The sequence below is a fragment of the Falco cherrug genome, chromosome 1 (genome assembly GCF_023634085.1).
Source record: "Falco cherrug isolate bFalChe1 chromosome 1, bFalChe1.pri, whole genome shotgun sequence".
NCBI classification, from domain to species: Eukaryota; Metazoa; Chordata; class Aves; order Falconiformes; family Falconidae; genus Falco; species Falco cherrug.
In genome coordinates, this window is record NC_073697.1 from 110,341,452 (window position 1) to 110,359,726 (window position 18,275).

The window sequence follows — 18,275 nt, forward strand, 5'->3', positions numbered from 1 at the left end:
AGCCCGACGCCTGGTCTCCCGGCGGGGGCCCCGCCGCGCATGCTTGGGCCGCCGGCGGAAGGGGCCGTGCGCCTGCGCGGCGGCCGGAGTCGGGGCGGGGGCGCAGGCGCGCTGGGGCCGGGCAGCCGGTGATGGCGGCCGTGGTGGAGTTGGGGGGTGCGGGCCCATGAGGCGGCCCGAGCCCCGTGCAGCCAGCGCAGCCAGGGAGGGGCGGCGGCGCCGCGGCTCGCACCCGCGCTATGGCGGGCGTGTTCGACATCGACCTGGACCAGCCTGAGGAGGCGGCTTCGGACGAGGAGCTGGAGGAGGGGGTGAGAGGCGGCAGCCCGAGCCGGTGCGGGGCGGGAGCGGAGCGGCGGCGCCAGGGGCAGGCGTGAGGGGCGGGAGCGGCCGGCGGGCGCCCTGCCGGCGGGGGCGGGCCGGGCCGGGGCCGCGCGGGAGGCCGGGCGAGGCGGAGCGCGGGGCCGGCTGCCGGCCCGGGCCGCGCAGGTGAGGCGGCCGCGCCCTGCCCGGGGGGGGCGGCGGGGCCTGCGCCCGGCCCGGCCAGGCCTGGGGCGCCCGGCGGCCTCCACCGCGCCCGGGGGCTGCCGTGGCGGCTGCGGGTGCGGGCAGGGCCGCCTGGCGGGCGGGCGCGGATCGCGCCGCCGGCGGGGTCGCCGCGCTCCGGGAGCCCCCTCCCGTGGAAGTTGTGCGGTGGGTTTCCCAGCCAAGTGCCGCAGCGGTGGGGTGTTTTTTTTTCTCTGTGTGTGTGTGTCTCTTTTTTTTATTATTTTTTTTAATTGTCACATGTTGTAACGTCGGTGCAGAAGGGCTTGCTTTCTGGCACTGCATAATGTCGTTGCTCTAGCGCCAAAATTAAAAGCAAAGTTTCACCGTGCTGCGTTGGGCGCCTGTCCGTGCCTCTCCCATCTCTGCTTCCCAAAGGCTTCCCCCTGCAGCCTGTAGTCTGTCGTTTTGCAGTGCTCATCTAGATCCAGTTCAGGCTTTGGAGGAATCTTGTTAAAAGATCCCTGTTCACATTTTTCTAGTGCTATTTGTTTTTGATACTCTTGCTTATTAAATATTTACTGTTGCTTAAATCGCTACCACATTTATTTTTTGCTATTTAAATACTAATGTCGGTCTTGAAGTCTTGGAGATAACCAGATACTATGCATCACGGTTGGGATCCCCATGCTACGTATAAGTTGTAGAGACATTCTTTGACAGCCGAAGGCTTGGCCATTTCTCATTCCGCAGGAAAAAGCACTGTCACCTCAATAATCAATAAAGTACTTGGCTTAAAAAAATGTCACTTGCATCACTCTGTTAATGCTGCCAAGAACAGATCCGAAGCGGGGTGGCAAGAAAGTTGGATTTGTGCTCTGCCGTGTTCCAATAATTCAATCTCAGGGAACAGTTTTAGAAGTTCATTAGTTATTGTGGGTTGTAAAAAATGGCAGTGACTGTTTTTAATCATGCAGCTGTGGACTTGAAGGCACGTTGGCAACCTCATCTGGTTCTCAGGTGCCTTTTGGCAAACAGGTAAAGGAGGGTGTGAATGGACTTGAAATCAAAATGGAACTGAAAAGCAGGGAACATAGGAGCAGGAAAGAAGGGGAAGTGTCAGGATCATGGAAGGGGAAAAATGTTTCACGGACAGTTATCTCTGTAGGCATTGTGCGTGTTTTAGAAGGATCAGAACTGTCTTGTCTGATCTCTGTGGTGCTGGCCCCTGATGCCTCCTGGAAGCTATAAGCCTAATAGTAGCAAGAGCAGAGCAGTTGGAGTTTTGAATAGCCGTGGCCATTCTAGAAAATCTGAAAAATTGTTTCAATGGAGTGTTTGCTCATAAGCCATGTGCTTGTTTGCACTAATTATTATGATTAAAAAAGCAGCCTTCATTTTTGTGTTTGTAATAAATGAAACAGTGTGCATGGACTGAAGGACTGATCGCCTCCCAGCCAGATCAGCATTGCGTTTCTTGGTTTTGTGAAATGAGAAAAAATCCTTAAAATAGCAGAACAGTGTCTATTGTGAATTTTGTTCAAGTTAATACTGAAAATAAAAACCATAGTTCAGAAGGGCAAGAAAAGCATGTGTCAGCTTTGCCAGAACCATTGGGTAACTTGAGAAGTTGCTCTATGAACATGATGGGTGTTTATTTTCAGTGTTTGTTGAATATTTTTTTTTTAATTGGTTTGTTGGCATCTAATGGTAGGGTCAAGGGTAGCTTTAGTGGGTTTTATTGTGAAACAGATGTCAGTAGGCTGGATTTCTCTAATAAATGTTATTGAGAGGACATGAGGTAGGAACTCTCTCAGCTGGAAACAAACTTGAACTTTTAGACTCCATAATTGCTTGTGGTGCTAGTAGCTGGAACCGTAGCTGGAACCAGCAGTTAAATTCCGCTCTAGATCGCTGACCAAAATAAAGCAGCCTCTGTAAACTTTAAATGGTTTGGAAGCTATTGAAAGTTTCTGATTTTCTTTGGTTAGTTTTTTTACTTACATAATATTTGAAAATGCACTCCTTGGCATGGTCTGCTTTTTGCAGATCTCGTGTGTTTTGGGGGTTTTTTTTGTTCTGTTTCTCTGAATTTCACACGTCACTCAGTAGATGGGTATTCAGTCTGTAGGTTCTGGGCTGTTTCTCATTAATTTGCAGTTGTTATTTTATGTACATATTTTTAAAAATAAAAATGTTAAGGTATAACCTAAAGCTTGTTAGAAGCATGCCCATTCAATTCTATTTGTATTCATTCCAGCTGTCTGCTTGGTTTGCACTTCTTTGGCCTTGTAGAGCCACAATCACAGTGAAGTATTATCTTGCATAAGGGATCAAGTTGAAAATCCTCTGAAGAAAATACCTCTTCAGAATTAACTACATTCTTTAATGATGACTAGTTCTGATGCTGAAGAGCTTGAACCTTCTTCAGTAATATTTGCTTGCGTTAATCTATCTGAATGATTATTGGCCAGAAAAGGTATTTAACATCAGAGTAAAGATTACCAATAGAATAATAAAAACTTCCCAGTAGATTATTTGGTTCTAGTACATATGAATCCCAGTTCATCTATTCACATAATCTTTACGTTCCAATTTGCATAGTATTAAATGAGGATTTTGTAAGAGCAACTGTAAATGCAGTACCTTAACATTTTTCAAATTCAAAATTTGTGTCTGTGAAACTGTTACCTCTAATACTGAAGTGGTTGAATAACAATGCGGCTGGGTGAAGGTGGTTGGTTCTCTGTGTCCCTGTTTGAGATATGTGGAAGTATTGCAGGTCTTGCACAGAATTTTGCAGATTTCTTTGTCTTCTGCTGATAACTTATTATTCCTGACCTTTAGATTTATTTAATTATATACTATAAACTAATTCTATATAAAATTATTTTTATATCTGTATAATTTAAGAAGTTGTAAAACACATCAGTCCATTTACTTTGAACACTTCTTTTTTTCTTCCGTTATAATTAATCTTCCTTCTACCCCTCCCATCCTCAGGGTCAATTAAGTGAGAGCATGGACCATGGAGGAGTTGGCCAATATGACCTGTAAGTTGCTGCTAGAAAATGTTCTGTATCATTCATGCGAGCTACATGTGACTTCTAATTTTCTTACATTGTTAAGTTAAATAGAAAATTTTGTCATTCTTGTTCAATTTTGAGTTGTTTCTAGTCGTTTCACTATTTCTTCACATTAAAATTTGTGAATTGTATCTTGAAGTAAAATAATAATAATAATAAAAAAAACTCTGGCAAAACTTGCTGTTTGTCTTTTAATCCTTGTTTCTCCTAATATATCTCTTGTACTTGAATAGTATTTGTAATATGAATCTCATGCCCTGTCTGCAGCACATTGTACGTTCTGTTCTTTTTATAAAGGCTCCAGTTGCAGATTTGCATAACAGTCTGTAGCAGATGAGAATTCAGAAATTCTGATTTGATGTTCAGGAGATGGCTACGTTTGGCATTGCTTCATTTATAGATTTCCAGTTTGTTTCAGCATACCATGTTGTGAGAAGAAAGCAGTGATAGTTAAAACAGTTCAGTTACGTTGAAGAGGATCAATCTGTTAAGTCTTTTGCAGAACTGTAGCATAATTTAGATGCATCATTAAATTTTGAATCAGTCATCTTTTGTGGCATGTTTAGAGTTGTGAGACTTTCTTGTTACAGCTTTCTCTGCAAAATATTTGTGTTACAGAAGTCTTACTGTGACTGTTGGGGCTGCTGAATGTGATCTGAAACTTCAACACGCCTTATACCCTTGCCTTTGCTTGAGGTCTTGTAGGAATATCTTAAGTCAGTTTGAGGCTTTAGTCTTTTAAACTTAATTCTGGTGTAATACAGGGATTTATTGTGCATTAAAATGAAGGAATTTGAGGGAAATCTTGATAGTATAACCCCCCAAAATTTGCAGGCAGTCTTTTCTGTGCAAGTTGCAACTTACTGCAACACACCTAAGTAAAATTTCTGGTGCTGGGAATTCTCCAAATGTCCAAAGCAGTCATTCAGTTATGTCAGATATACTGTATGCTTTTCAGAAAGTAATTTGCTTGCTTACTTTCATTTGATTGTTTTTGAGTGTCAGGTAGTCTTATATGCTTGTTTTGGTTTTATCCAGTGGCATGGAACATTGTGAAAAATTTGAGATTTCAGAGACTAGTGTAAACAGAGGTCCAGAAAAGATCCGACCAGAGTGCTTTGAGTTACTGCGCGTACTTGGCAAAGGTGGCTATGGAAAGGTAAGGAACTCTTTTCTACGGAAGTAAATCCATTATACTGAAGGCAGTTAAAGCTCTCACTCGCTGCCTTTGGCAAGGTCTAATCTTCCCGTCCTGTTTTCTGAAAAGTTTGTTCTACCAGAAGGTAACCTCAGGGCTGCTAGGGCTGGTGTCGTGGGAGCCTGGTGACCGGCAGAGCCGCACCGGCTGGTGGCAGTAGAAATGTCCCAAACTGGTTCTGGTTCAGGTCACTAGCTCTTCTCCTTCAGGCAGCGTTGCAGTTTGTAGGGATCACATTTCTCTTTTGCAGAACGTTGTTTTTTTAATTTACAGTGGTTAATGTGGTTGCAATATGTGACTGCTTTTGTATCGGTGTTGTATAGGTGTTTCAAGTACGAAAAGTAACTGGAGCAAACACCGGGAAAATATTTGCCATGAAAGTTCTTAAAAAGGTAACCTAAACGTTCACATTTCACTGCTATCTAAATCTAAAAAAAATCTATCCCTCCATTTAGCTTTTACAATTACCTAATTACTTAATATACCTAAAAATAAACCTGATACCTAAAAAAAAAACCCAACAGGTACGGTTGGAATTAGAATTTAACTTTAAATTTTTCTGTCTGTGGTGTTCTTAGCAGCTAGTTTAAATAGGTAAGGATGTCCCTTCCAACCTAAATTACTGTGTAATTCTGTGAAATAAAGACTTAAACTTCCACAAAAAGACTCTCACGTTATGTATGTGGAGAAATTTTCTTTTTTATGCTGTTGCTGACTCATACATAGTGTTGTGGTTTAGTAAACTCAGGATTGAACTAAATATAAAAACCTGTGTTGTTTAGCATGTTCTTGTGCTCACGTATCTCTGCTTTTTGTAGGCAATGATTGTAAGGAACGCAAAGGATACAGCTCACACAAAAGCAGAGCGGAATATACTGGAGGAAGTGAAACATCCCTTCATTGTAGACTTAATTTATGCCTTTCAGACCGGTGGAAAACTCTACCTCATCCTTGAGTATCTCAGTGGTCAGTATGTGAAATTCTGTTAACTGCTTCTTGGTATCTTATATAATTGAGAATTTGGATTTCTCAGTCTAAAAGGCCACGCAGCTATTGGGATGGTACCTTAAAAATGTAAAATGGATTAGTAAAAATACATAGAATAACATACACAAACCTTCTAATTCAATACAATAAAGATGAATGAAGCATAAAATAGTTACTTTTCATGACAGTACAGGAGAGGAGGGTTTTTAATACCTTTCTTCCATCGGGCTTTTAATTCCTGTATGTTAGTCTTAGAATCTGTGTAGGAGTACCTGAGGTTTTAGTCCTTGCAGGGTCTCTGTGAAACAGGGAAGTATTATCTTTATTTCACAGACAGGGAAACAAATGCAGGTTAGGAGCAATTTGCTCAAGCTATAACAACAGCAGAAACAGGGACAGAAATGCTGCTGTTTGAGCAATTCTTTTGATTTTTTTTTTAATTTCTTTTGATTTTTCTGCCATTTCTTTAGTTTGCTAGAGGAATAAGTTCTCAGCTGTTTTTTGTGAAACGACTTTTTGTAGAGCAGAATACCTGTTGCTTATAGTTTTTCTAGAAAATGGGAGTTTGACTGACTAAAAGTGATACTTTAATAGAGTATAACCTCATTTTTCTTATGACAGGAGGAGAACTATTTATGCAGTTAGAGAGAGAAGGGATATTTATGGAAGACACAGCTTGGTAAGTGAAACTATTTTGGTAAATTAATAGTTTCAGGTATGGGGTTTTTTTTCCAAGTGCTTAAACTGTAAGCTCTGACTTGAAAAACTACATATAACTACTCATTCATTTCCCAGTCCAGTGAAAAAAGCAGTTAACTGGGTTTTGGGAAGATGTATGTGTTCCATTCTTGCCAGTTTGTGCTGGTGTAATTCCAGTCTAACTACAGAAGACGGTCCATTGCTGGTTGCTGAGTGAGGCTATAATCCATAGGGCTGTGGTAGAGGAGGTGGTTTAGGTGTTGAAGACAAGACTGTGAAAGACTTGCTGTAAATGCAGGTTTTGGTGGGGGGTTTTTTGTTATTGGTCCACGCACAATTTGACCAGCCAGTTACAGAATTTCCAAGTCACTGTGATGACTGTATTCTAATGATCAAATCTGTGAAGTGATAAAAGCAATTAAGCTAATGAAAGAGAAAAAGCCTTCTGAGTAGTGATATTTTACATATAAACAGCTTGAAATTATCCCTTATTGATTAAGCTTCACACAAGTGAATACAGTCGTATCTTCCCACAGTGCATCCCGATAGTGCCTTAGGAAAGCTTTGATGCCCATATGGGGCTGTAATACTGTTCCACAGATAGCATTCTGGGTGCTGCTGGTTACCTTCTTAGCTTCCTTTTTTTTTTTTTTTTTTTTTTTTTCTCCCTTCTTCAATTTTGCCATCCAGACGTGGTAGTACAGATTGAAGCATATTTTAACCACTAACTGGTAGATTCAGATTCTTCCAAATATATTCGCAAAACAGCTACTGAACAGGAAAACCTAATGCTAATGGCGTAATTTTAGTTCAGTGTGGAGTCTGTGTGCCTTTTGGCAAACCAACCTCAAAGGCATCGTTGTTTCTCTCATTTATTCTCTCATACACTTCTAATGATACTTTCAAGGAACTGTTGCTATGTACATAATAGTCTTAGTGCTTAAGATGCTTTGCATGATTGGATATGTCTAATTTTGTGGCATATGTTTCCTTTCAGCTTTTACTTGGCAGAAATCTCAATGGCACTGGGGCATTTGCATCAAAAAGGAATCATCTACCGTGATCTGAAGCCAGAAAACATCATGCTTAATCACCAAGGTAGAAATATAGTAACAGTTGCGTTGCCAGTCATTTGAAAACAGTTCTTCAAAGGTCACAACACTTCTCTTACATGAATTTCCTTAGAACAATGGCATGTTTGTTATCACTCCTGGTATAACTGAAGAATTGCCAAAACTAATTGCCTGCCCTTAAATACAGCTTCTTGGGCTTTAATAGGCCACAGCAGGCTCCGTGTGTACACACAGACTTTTTTTTAATGGTTGACCTGCTATTTCTGCAGCTCTGGACTTTTTCTTCTGCTGGTCATTGTAAAGTGCATAAAGATCTGTGTCTTCAGTGTACTGTCGGTGACATTTTAGTCAGTGGGGCTGACTGAAGACATTTGTTAGGAAGGGCAGTTTAGGTAGGGTGCCAATTCATCCGTAGCTGAAATGACTGACTGAGCTGTTGACGCTTTACCTGTCAGTAGTAGCTATTCCTGAATGCGTTTTTACGTTGCCCATATGACACTGATTGAGTCTGACAATCTGTACCATCCAGTATTTTCATGCTATCTTAAACAACTTACTTAGTCTAGGTCTTTGTACTGAATTATTCAGGGCACGTTACAATTTGTTGAAGGTTGTTACCTGAACTCTGAAGCAAGCGGTAAAATTTGATAGCCTGCCTTCTTGTCTGAATGATGCTCCACAATCTTTATATTTAAATACTTTTGTCTATATGTGAATAAGCACTTTGTTATGCAGGTATAATGCAGAGGTTTTATCTGTAAGTGTGATTACCTCATTCTGTTTTATAGCTGTATTGCTTTGTCAGACAACTGAAGGTATCTGGAAGTGGTTCAGAGTTATTACATATTCATGTTAAAAATTCCTATTTTTTAATGTTACTTATACAAATGTCAGAATTCTGGCAAGTCTTAAATTTTATATATTTAATTTCAGGTCATGTAAAATTGACTGACTTCGGATTATGTAAAGAATCTATTCACGATGGAACAGTCACACACACATTCTGTGGAACAATTGAATACATGTGAGCTGCATGATGAAATAGAAAAGTATTACTCTGGTCTGGGGGGTAATGGCTAAATTTTGCCTTTTTCAACTAATGGTCCATATGTTCAGTCACTTAGGGAAATTTTACTTGATAAATGTGGTTTTGTTTGGAAACTAGTAGTCAGAATTAGTTATTAAGCTTGTTAAAATACTTTTGTATTTTCAATTTTTCTGATTATAGGGCCCCTGAAATCTTGATGAGGAGTGGGCATAATCGTGCTGTGGACTGGTGGAGTTTGGGGGCATTAATGTATGACATGCTGACTGGAGCAGTAGGTGCACAGTTATAATTGCATGTATTTCTCTTTATAGATTTTGTAGTTACCTGTATTCTAATTCAGATGCATGTATAAATACGTATGTATTTGTATATATACAGATTGCAAGTAAGAAATAACTAAACTACAGCTATACTTATGTTGGCTACAGTCGTGAGATGCTCTCATCCAAACACTTATTTGAAAGTCCCATTTGCAGTAATTTTATCTGCTTTATAAAATACTGAAGTGAGTTCTGTGTACACAAATAAAAGATCTGAATGAGTCCCATTTTTCCTCCCGTTACAATGGTGCTTTCTAGCCTCCTTTCACTGGGGAGAACAGAAAGAAAACAATCGACAAGATTCTCAAGTGTAAACTCAACTTGCCTCCCTACCTCACACAAGAAGCCAGAGATCTGCTTAAAAAGGTAGAATTTTAATGAATGTCAGTACTACGTGCGTATGTAGAAAACAGAAATATTACAGTGGTACCACTATGGCTATTCAGTCCAAGTCTGGACTTATTACGAAGTCAGCCAGCCTTGTTTTGTGTGGTACAGAAGGTGCTTTTCCTTGCAAATACAATTGTTTTCTAATGTTAGTGCAGTTTTTCTAATTGTTCTGTAATCATTCTGCATGGTATTCATTCAAATGATGATTCATGTCAGAACTAGGCTAGTCATAACGGCATAACTAATTTTGCTCTTTTGGATGTTATTTCTCATTAAGCTGCTAAAAAGAAATGCTGCCTCACGTCTAGGAGCTGGTCCTGGAGATGCTGGAGAAGTTCAGGTAACTTTGGAACTCAAGAATTCTTGTATTAGTGCATTGAAAATAAAACAGCTTTGAGGGTGCATCAGGGAAGGAGAGTATATCTGTTGAAGTGTAACGAGTGAAAAGGCAGCCACATGTGACAGCTGATGCAAATTTGAATGCTTTAAAGCTTCACAAAAGCAGCTGTCGACCTATTTGATAATTTGAGATTTGAAAATTACTTTTTATTCTTTAACTCTTGTCTTCCAGTGGATCTTTTCTGCAGTTGCACAATGCTAATTGTACAGGCAACTATCTAAAGGCAATGATACTCTAGCAGTCCGACAAAATAACTGCCAGCCCTTGGATTTAGTGCAGCTCTTTCAAGGGAACAGTGTTGTTAGTTTGCACTCAGTGTTGCGCAGTGAAAAGTTAAGGCAGAGGCTTAGTTCCTGTGCTTCCAGCTTGATTTTTTTTTTTTGTGACGAGATTAATAATGTGTTAGAGAGTCCTTCTTATTACCCAATTCTGATAATTTGTCATTAATACAGTGCTTTGTCATTATTTTTAGATATCTGAGTTAAAGTTGAAAAATGTAGAGGTATTTTGCATGTAAACTTGGTTTTTCTAATACTTTCAAGGAAAACATGATAGGGATGTATGTTGTCTGACTTGGAGGTATGGTATCAATTTTCAGCTCTTCCAGCTTCTCTGATGTAGTGCTAGAGAATATATTATACTAGACCCATATGTGATTTTGGAAAGAAAGACACCACAGAGATGGTCTGAAAAGAACATGCCTCATTCTTAAATTGCTGTGATTTATATCCAAAAGGCGGATCATGACTCTGTGCTATTGCTGACTCTTGTAGGCTCACCCGTTCTTCAGACACATTAACTGGGATGAGCTGTTGGCACGAAAGGTGGAACCTCCTTTTAAACCCTTATTGGTATGTACTCAGAGTGCTGTGAGATATTACTCGTATGCCTTTAGGAAAGGTCTTAAAACAATGCGGAATCTAAAACTTAGAAATGTTCACTCTTACAAACTGGAGGGCCATGGTTTTCTGGTACTTCAAAACAGTTCAACTGATGTTACTGGTTCTCAGATCCGCTCTTGTCAAATTAGAGATGGCAGATCTGCCACCTGATCTGCCAGATATACTGCCTGATGCAGACTGATTTTTTTCTTTTTTTTTTTTTTTTTCCTGAGAACTAAGCTGTATCAACATTAAAAAAACCCCAACTGTTTAAGTCTTCACACAGTATGAAATACTGGCTGTCATGAGCATGCTGTTTTGTCGTATTACTCTGTGGTCATGGTGCTCATCCATCACTGGAATAGGATCTTGCTTTTTTAATGTGAGAAGGTGGCAAAAATCGGCTAGAAGCTAATTCGTCCTTCTGTTAAGTCTTCTGGAGGAAGAAGGTTCTGCTGCAGTTTTAATTCCTCCTGCTTCTAATCTGTAGGTTAAACAAACTTGCAAGTGCAGTTCTCTCTGGAGTCCTGTTTCTAAACATTATACAGCAAGCCCGTACTTGGATGAAACTAAGATGATAAATAGTTGCTAGGCAAAAGTAAATGAAATCACCTAATTAAGCATTTTGTATGTTTGCTTATTAATAGTTACAATGCATCTTGTCTATTATAGGCAGTAATTAAAGCTTACCTCAAACCAGTGATGTGATGAATATGCTTCTATTATCCTATGTTATATTTTGATGGTGTGGGGTGTCTGTCTTTCTCCACCCACCCCACCCTGGGTACAGTGGGCTACAGCAGCAGTGGGTACTGCCACCCTGATAGATCCTGACTATTAAAAATCTCACTTTAAACTGACTTGGGCATCACTAATGTTGAGCATACTACAGCTTGGGGGCTCCAGACCCTTTTTTCCTCACAGTTTTGAATGAAATTCAGAATGACACAAGACTGATATTTCCAAATGAATTATCTGAAGATAGTTTTGGGTTCTTCTGCTATTAGCAAGTTTTATGAAAGTTATGTGTACAAACCAGATGGTTTTTGAAAACATGCTTCCATGGTTGCATGAAGGCCTGCAGAATACATACTGCCTTTTCGTAGGAATGAGAGAAAGGATCTTGGAATTATGTCTGTTGTTCTTTGGCTGAATTATAAATACTCTCCATAGTCACTTACTCCAGAGCTGTCACCTATCCCTCATAGTGTAATCACTTCTCTATGTGCAAAACCAGGATGAAATTATCTGGAGAGGCTGCCAAAAGCTAGTAGTTGCAACTGTTCTATACTGGTTGCTAAACTTGCAAGAAGCTGGCATTGTATTTCTAAAAGATTTTGTTTGTAATTTGAGATTTTTTTTTAAAGGCATCTTTTTAATTTGTGTTCCTTTTTGATCCATAATTTTTGCCCCTCCCCCTTGCCTTTATTTCTCAGTGTCAGTGCCCATAGTGACCTCCCACTGGCAGCGACAGGATTCCGACACCACTCCAGGGTTTTACTACAGCAGAGCTCTGCCAAAAACCTATGGAATGAACTCCATCCAGAGGCTACACTGATCACCGCTAAGCCATTTGGTTGATATCTGTAATATAAACCCTTAATCATTTTGTTTTTGCAAAGCAATCTGAAGAGGATGTGAGCCAGTTTGATTCAAAGTTTACACGTCAGACACCTGTTGATAGCCCAGATGACTCTACTCTCAGTGAAAGTGCCAACCAGGTCTTTCTGGTAAGTGAGCCAGGGAAGAGTGTGTAATGACTGTAGAGAGGTATGTTGTGTTAATTGGAAACAGTAGGGCATTTCAGGTAAATTATTTCTAGGGAATCTTTAACACCTGATGCTTGAAGCAAACTCTTTAATTTTAAACACATGTTCTGCAGCAGGTCTGAAATTTTTAAGGGCTTTGAAAATACTTTGTTTGATTGTTGCTGACATTTTCTTTTTATAGATAAACCAGCCAACAAATGTTGCTTGCTTTCTGAAATGTCAGCATTCTAATTCGTAGTTCCATTGTGAACCATGGACATGTGATTGCTTTCATACTCATGCAGAGAGGACAATGTCGGTTCTATAGATCAAAATTAATTACATTGAGTATGCCTGTGGGAATCTGATCTGGGCAGAGGTATCTGGGGTGTGCAGGCACCTGGGTGAGGAACTCCCTGAAGTCCTGCTGTTTGCTTCAAGCAGTGAGTAGAAGTTTATATATCTACATTTAATTCTCCTTTTTGTAATTCTCATTTACTATTTCATGCTTATCATAACTGCAGAAGTGATCATCAATGTAAATCTTGCCTGTAAGTTACAGTGCATTCATTCCTGTTTTGCAGGGTTTTACGTATGTGGCTCCATCTGTACTTGAAAGCGTAAAAGAGAAATTTTCTTTTGAACCAAAAATTCGATCACCTCGCAGATTCATAGGTAGCCCTAGGACGCCAGTCAGGTATCTTTGATTTTTTTTTTCTTTTCTTTTTTTTGTGTATTACACTTTTTGGCAAGTAGTTGAAATAGATCTGCACTAGAAATAAAAAACGTGGCATTACTTCTCAGTAAGCCCATCACTTCATTAGAAGTGCAGCATTGATCCTGTTTTACTGTTATTAGAGACAAATCCGTGGTGTTTGGCAGCACAAGAAGTACTAATTTGCTTGCTGTTCAGTGCTGATACAGCCTCACAGGCTGGTGACTTTGGTAGACCATTGCTCTAGAACTCTTTCAGAAGATCCTAAGTACTTATGTGCCGCTAAAGAATCATGTTAGTACAGAAAATTCCTCCTGCAATCATCTAGACATAGATTCTCACTGCTCACATGAGAGAATTTTACTTTACAAGAGACTGTTGTAGAAGCTAGACATGGAAACTTTCTCAGACTTCTGGAAGTGGAAGGAAGAATTACAAATGCTTCTCAATAGGCATTTGAGTTCAGCTTCCTGCAGAGTAAAGGACATACCTTGGTGCTGTGTGTATCTTCATCTCTGATTTTTGTATTTCTTGTTTTAAAGCCCTGTAAAGTTTTCCCCTGGGGAATTCTGGGGAAGAGGTGCTTCTGCCAGCGCATCAAATACTCAGACACCTGTGGAATATCCAATGGAGACAAGCGGAATAGAACAAATGGATGTGACAGTCTGTGGAGAGGCCTCTGCACCACTTCCAATCCGGCAACCAAACTCTGGGCCATATAAAAAACAAGCTTTTCCCATGATTTCCAAACGACCAGAGCACTTGCGCATGAATCTATGACAACACAATTTTTTTAAGCCTTTGAAGGTGGAAAACAAAGAGCGGACATAAGCCCCCTTGAAGTTGAAATATGAGGGCTTGTATGGTTTACTTTTAAAAAGTGACAGTATCAAAGAGTCAGTCATTGCACAGAGCGACTTGGAAAGCAAAGAAAAACAGATTTTTTTCTGTCAATCAATGGTGCATAAAAAAACTTTAGAAAATGGTATTGCAGAACTCTAGGCACATCATCTAACTGATTCGCAGTGACATCTTCTCACCTTATCAAGGATTTTTCAGCTTGATAGCTTGAAACTGACAGTATTAAGGGTCAGGATGTTGCTTCAGAATCACTGGTCTAGTTGTGAATGTGTCCAGGAGGGTTAGCCCTTTCACTAGGCAAAGTACGAAATGCCTCTATGCTTGCGGCTGAGGAATGATTAGCATGCAAGCTTGGTTAAGCTGTTTCCTACAATGGGGTGGAATCAAAGATGAAAGATAAAATTAATTGGTATTTCACATTCAAAACATAATGAGTTTTTTATATATATATAAAAAAAATATATTTTTCAAATAGACTTTTTGATTCAGCTCATTATGGAAAGTATCCCAAAATTAAAACCGCAGAATAATTGGTTGCTGTGAAGAAAGTAAAGGCTCTAGTTCTGATTCTTCTCCTCATGAAAGAACAAATCAATAAGCAAATCACTCAGTTACCAGCTTGGCAATGTGGGGTGGGAGAGAACGGTTTCACTTGCTTACCCAGCTGAAATACCTGTTCCTGCAAAGACAAACGGATCTAATCAAACGGCAATGCTGCTATGTTCTAGGCTTAACTGGAAGCCATGGGCTCACGTACATGTCCTGCTTATTTCATCCTTGTCCTCAGCAGACATTTCACTGGGAGACATCACTTTTGTATACACTAGTCCTTAGACGGAGACAGCTGAAGACGTTCAGATTCTTACCCATATAAAAGATCAGGAAAAAGTGCATCGGCATACAAGGTCACTAGAAACATATAGGAAGTACCACAGGAAACATACACGAATTCTACATAGTATAAGGTGATAAAACTTTTTGTAACCAGTGGGTAAGAATTTGAGGATTATTTTTTTTTTTTTTTTACATACTTTGCTTATGGGAGTTCCCTGCCATTATACATTTCTAAATTTAGTAACATTTTTTTCGATGCTGGGGCAATAAGTTTGCTGATTGTATGAGAAAAGTGTTAAATGGCCTTTCAGTGAATGTCTTCCACAGTGGGTCAGAACTTTAGCAACTTAATTTAGGAAACATGTTCTAAGGACACTATTTATGTTTTTGAAATTGTCACAATCTGTACAAATGACTTACAGGTACAAAGAATAAAATAAAGGTAACTTTACCTTACTTAAAATACTTCCTGCCTTAAAGAAAGCATTTCCATGAACATAGCTGGTGAAAGGGTTAATATCTGCAGAGCTTTACACTAGTTAGAGTGTGTATGGTGTGTGCGTGTGTGTGTATATGATCATGCAACTGCATACAAGTCCTGTCACTTTTTGCCTGCCACACGTTGCATTATCTTTAGTCAAACTGTGCAAAGTCTACTTCTAGTGTTTCACAATAGTAGGGATTTTTTTATAGATTCTGCTTACTCTGTGTATACTGAATCTTTTTGAGCCATAGGATCCAAGCCATAAAACTCTAACCATGTTGAATCCAATCAGAGTGCTCTTTTTTAAAATTTGCAAGTCAGAAGGATTCATCAATACCTTGTTGATAGTAACAATGAACCAACAAAAAAGATGGTTATGATTGAGCAAAATTAGTATGTTATTTTTCTTCCTGATAAGACTTTTGTTGGGAAACTTCATTTTTTAGATTTATAAGGAAAAGCAAGTTACCTTATAGTGACACAAATCGTACCGGAAGATTGCCATTTTTCATCTGGTAATGTGGCCACGGGTGACATGTTGTGAAACCGAAATCCAAGTGCTCATGTGTTTGTCTTATGCATATTTGCAAATACGCAGCACTTCAAGCTGTGCCTCTCTGTGCCACTTGTTAACATAGGTTTCCTAACATGTTTACTGGGTAAAAAGGAACTTAGTTTTTTTAAATTATTTTTTTTTTCTTGGGAGGCAGATCTCTCTTGGTCCTAGTTACAGCTAATAGTTGCTTTTTGGTTGGCTGGATTTAATTGTCCAGTAGAATTGGTTTAATATGGCTGGCAAGAATGGCAAGAGTTGTTTGTCTGAGTTCACTGCTCATTACAAATAGAAATCATTTGTTTTAAAAGTAAATTTCATGTACTGTCATTGTTTCATCCCATAGATTATAAGTTTAATTCCCTACCATAACTGTGAAACTTTTGGAGTGTGACTCGGACAGCAAGCACACACTATGCAATATGGTTTATCCTGTATTTATTTGTAAAAATATCAGACATAGATCCTCTATATATATATATAATAGTGTCAAAATTACTAGTCGTGAACTAAGGGGAGTGGAGATCTAGCTCCTGTCTGGCTATTTCAGATAAGTGCAGAATGCATTGAATATTGGAGAGCTTAACAAGTGCTTTCTTTCGTTCATTTAAAAATGTCTTAAATTTTTCATTAGAGTATAGAATCTTATTTTTTTTATTTTGTACAAGCTGCGCTTTTTTAATTATAATCACTGAAAAATTCACTATAATTTGATTTTATAGGATTTTTGTAGCATTACAAAAATATAGTAAAACTGAGGTTAATACCTGTTGTGGCTAACCATATAAAAGTATTAAACTTGAACAAAAGTCATATTTTTTTTTACTAGATGTTAAATAGGGGAATATTTTGTTCTGCAGGTCATTATCACAAAAGGTTTATAGGTCAGCTGTGTTACCAGCAGTTTTTCTTTTCCCATTTGATGCAGAAACTATTCTGGTATAAGATATTCAGAATTTCATAATTTTTCTCTGTGGGAGTGATGCATACATTTGATGCCATTCGTGTACTAAATTGTAATTTTGGGAATGCTGGAATAATTCCTACCAAGACTGTCTTAATTGTGCCATCTGACATTTGAATGTCATCCTGGTATTAGCTCATAATAAAAGATAAAAATAAATGAGTCAATTGTTCTTTTGAATATCCCTTTTTTTTGGGTTTTGCTATTTAAAAGCTGAACTGCTGGAGAACATTTAATATGAGTCCACTCTGATTATACAGCGGATGTTTACTTTGGGTCTGTTCTCTTTGTAATAACTCCCAACCTGCTCTTACTGTTAATCAAAAAGTGCATCAAACACTGAGGGAGACTGCTACTGTTCTTAGGACAGATGCTTGGGATTTGGTGTTTTTTAAAAATTCTCTCTCTACAGCAGGAGAGTTGCCTTTTCCTTTGCTTCCCCCAGTTTACAGGGACATCCTTTCCCTAAGGGGTAAAGGAAGAGAAGCTGCTAAGAACAAGGCAAATTACTTAAATATTCTTCCTGCAGATCCTTGATGGTACACTGTATACAGTTCCTATGCATGAACGTGTACAGATCGTTCTCTTCTAGATTAATTTGGCTTTGTAGCTGCTGTCAAGAAACAGACCTGAGCTGCCTTAGTAGAAATAAAGGTAATCCCCATTCTGTTTTTCATCTTTCACAGTTTACTGGAACTAAATATATTCAACTGCTGAATAAGACGGATGTGAATAGCAACTAAATGCAAATTTAAACATATGCTAATCCAAGTGACCTATTTTTTTAAAATTTTATTTTAGGAAGTAGGTAGGCCCTAAGTACAACTGTGCATCTAAATCGTTGTCTTTCATGACAGCTTTAAAGGGAAAGGGAGGGAGGAGGAATTCTGCTTAGAACTTAAAAGGACCACACAGATGCTAGTTCAGATCAATCTGTCTTGCCAGGGGCTGGTACCTTCACCTTGGTTCTTGGGCTCTTAAAAAGTGGCTGTTGATTGCCATTTGTCATCCTCTTCTCTGTTCTGTCCCCTGCAGAGTCAGACGTGTGCTGCGTGACTGTGTGTATGAGTGGAAAGCAGGGCAGCTACCCTAGCCTGAGTGGGCTGGATAAGGAAGAGTCGCACCCTAATAGCACGATGCTGACAAGCGGAGCAGAGGATGTCATTCATGGATGTAAGTTCCTTGCTTTTTTTTTCCTCTCTGTAACTAAGATGAGAACGACTTGTTTCATTTATGAAGTGTAAACCTGAACTGGTTGATCAAAATATCTTTTTAGCTTTTCGGTTTTTAATAAAATGTGTTTGATAATATTACTGGGTTTGGATAATTTTCATTGGATCTTAAAGGAAAAAAAAATGCATCCACAGAGAGAATAAAAGACAGAATTGTTCCCCTGGCCCTATCTCAGACCAACAGTCACCCTTGTTTCTAGTAAGGGCTTGTTACTACTCTGTGGTAGACCAAGACATCAGCAGCAGTCCAGGGTTGACTTAAAGCATTGCCACTGTGTTTTGTTGTGCTCTGTCAAAGTCTTGCTGAGCTTTACAG

General features: G+C 39.3%; 1 protein-coding gene across 2 annotated transcripts; it reads left to right on the plus strand.

The window, feature by feature from the left end:
• The first annotated feature begins 71 nt into the window (after window positions 1-71).
• On the plus strand, window positions 72-16,889 carry RPS6KB1 (ribosomal protein S6 kinase B1). Of its 2 annotated transcripts, none has more exons than XM_055719380.1 (15): window positions 72-311; window positions 3,490-3,539; window positions 4,611-4,731; window positions 5,094-5,162; window positions 5,589-5,736; window positions 6,379-6,436; window positions 7,454-7,554; window positions 8,463-8,553; window positions 8,758-8,848; window positions 9,156-9,263; window positions 9,565-9,627; window positions 10,461-10,538; window positions 12,191-12,298; window positions 12,901-13,013; window positions 13,574-16,889. In XM_055719380.1, exons 1-15 carry the CDS (start codon window positions 240-242, stop codon window positions 13,809-13,811), a joined length of 1,509 nt encoding a protein of 502 aa, XP_055575355.1. In that variant the 5' UTR covers window positions 72-239; the 3' UTR covers window positions 13,812-16,889. The 2 variants fall into 2 exon arrangements, with proteins under 2 accessions (XP_055575355.1, XP_055575362.1); XM_055719387.1 differs by having other exon boundaries at window positions 99-334.
• The last annotated feature ends 1,386 nt before the right edge of the window (window positions 16,890-18,275 follow it).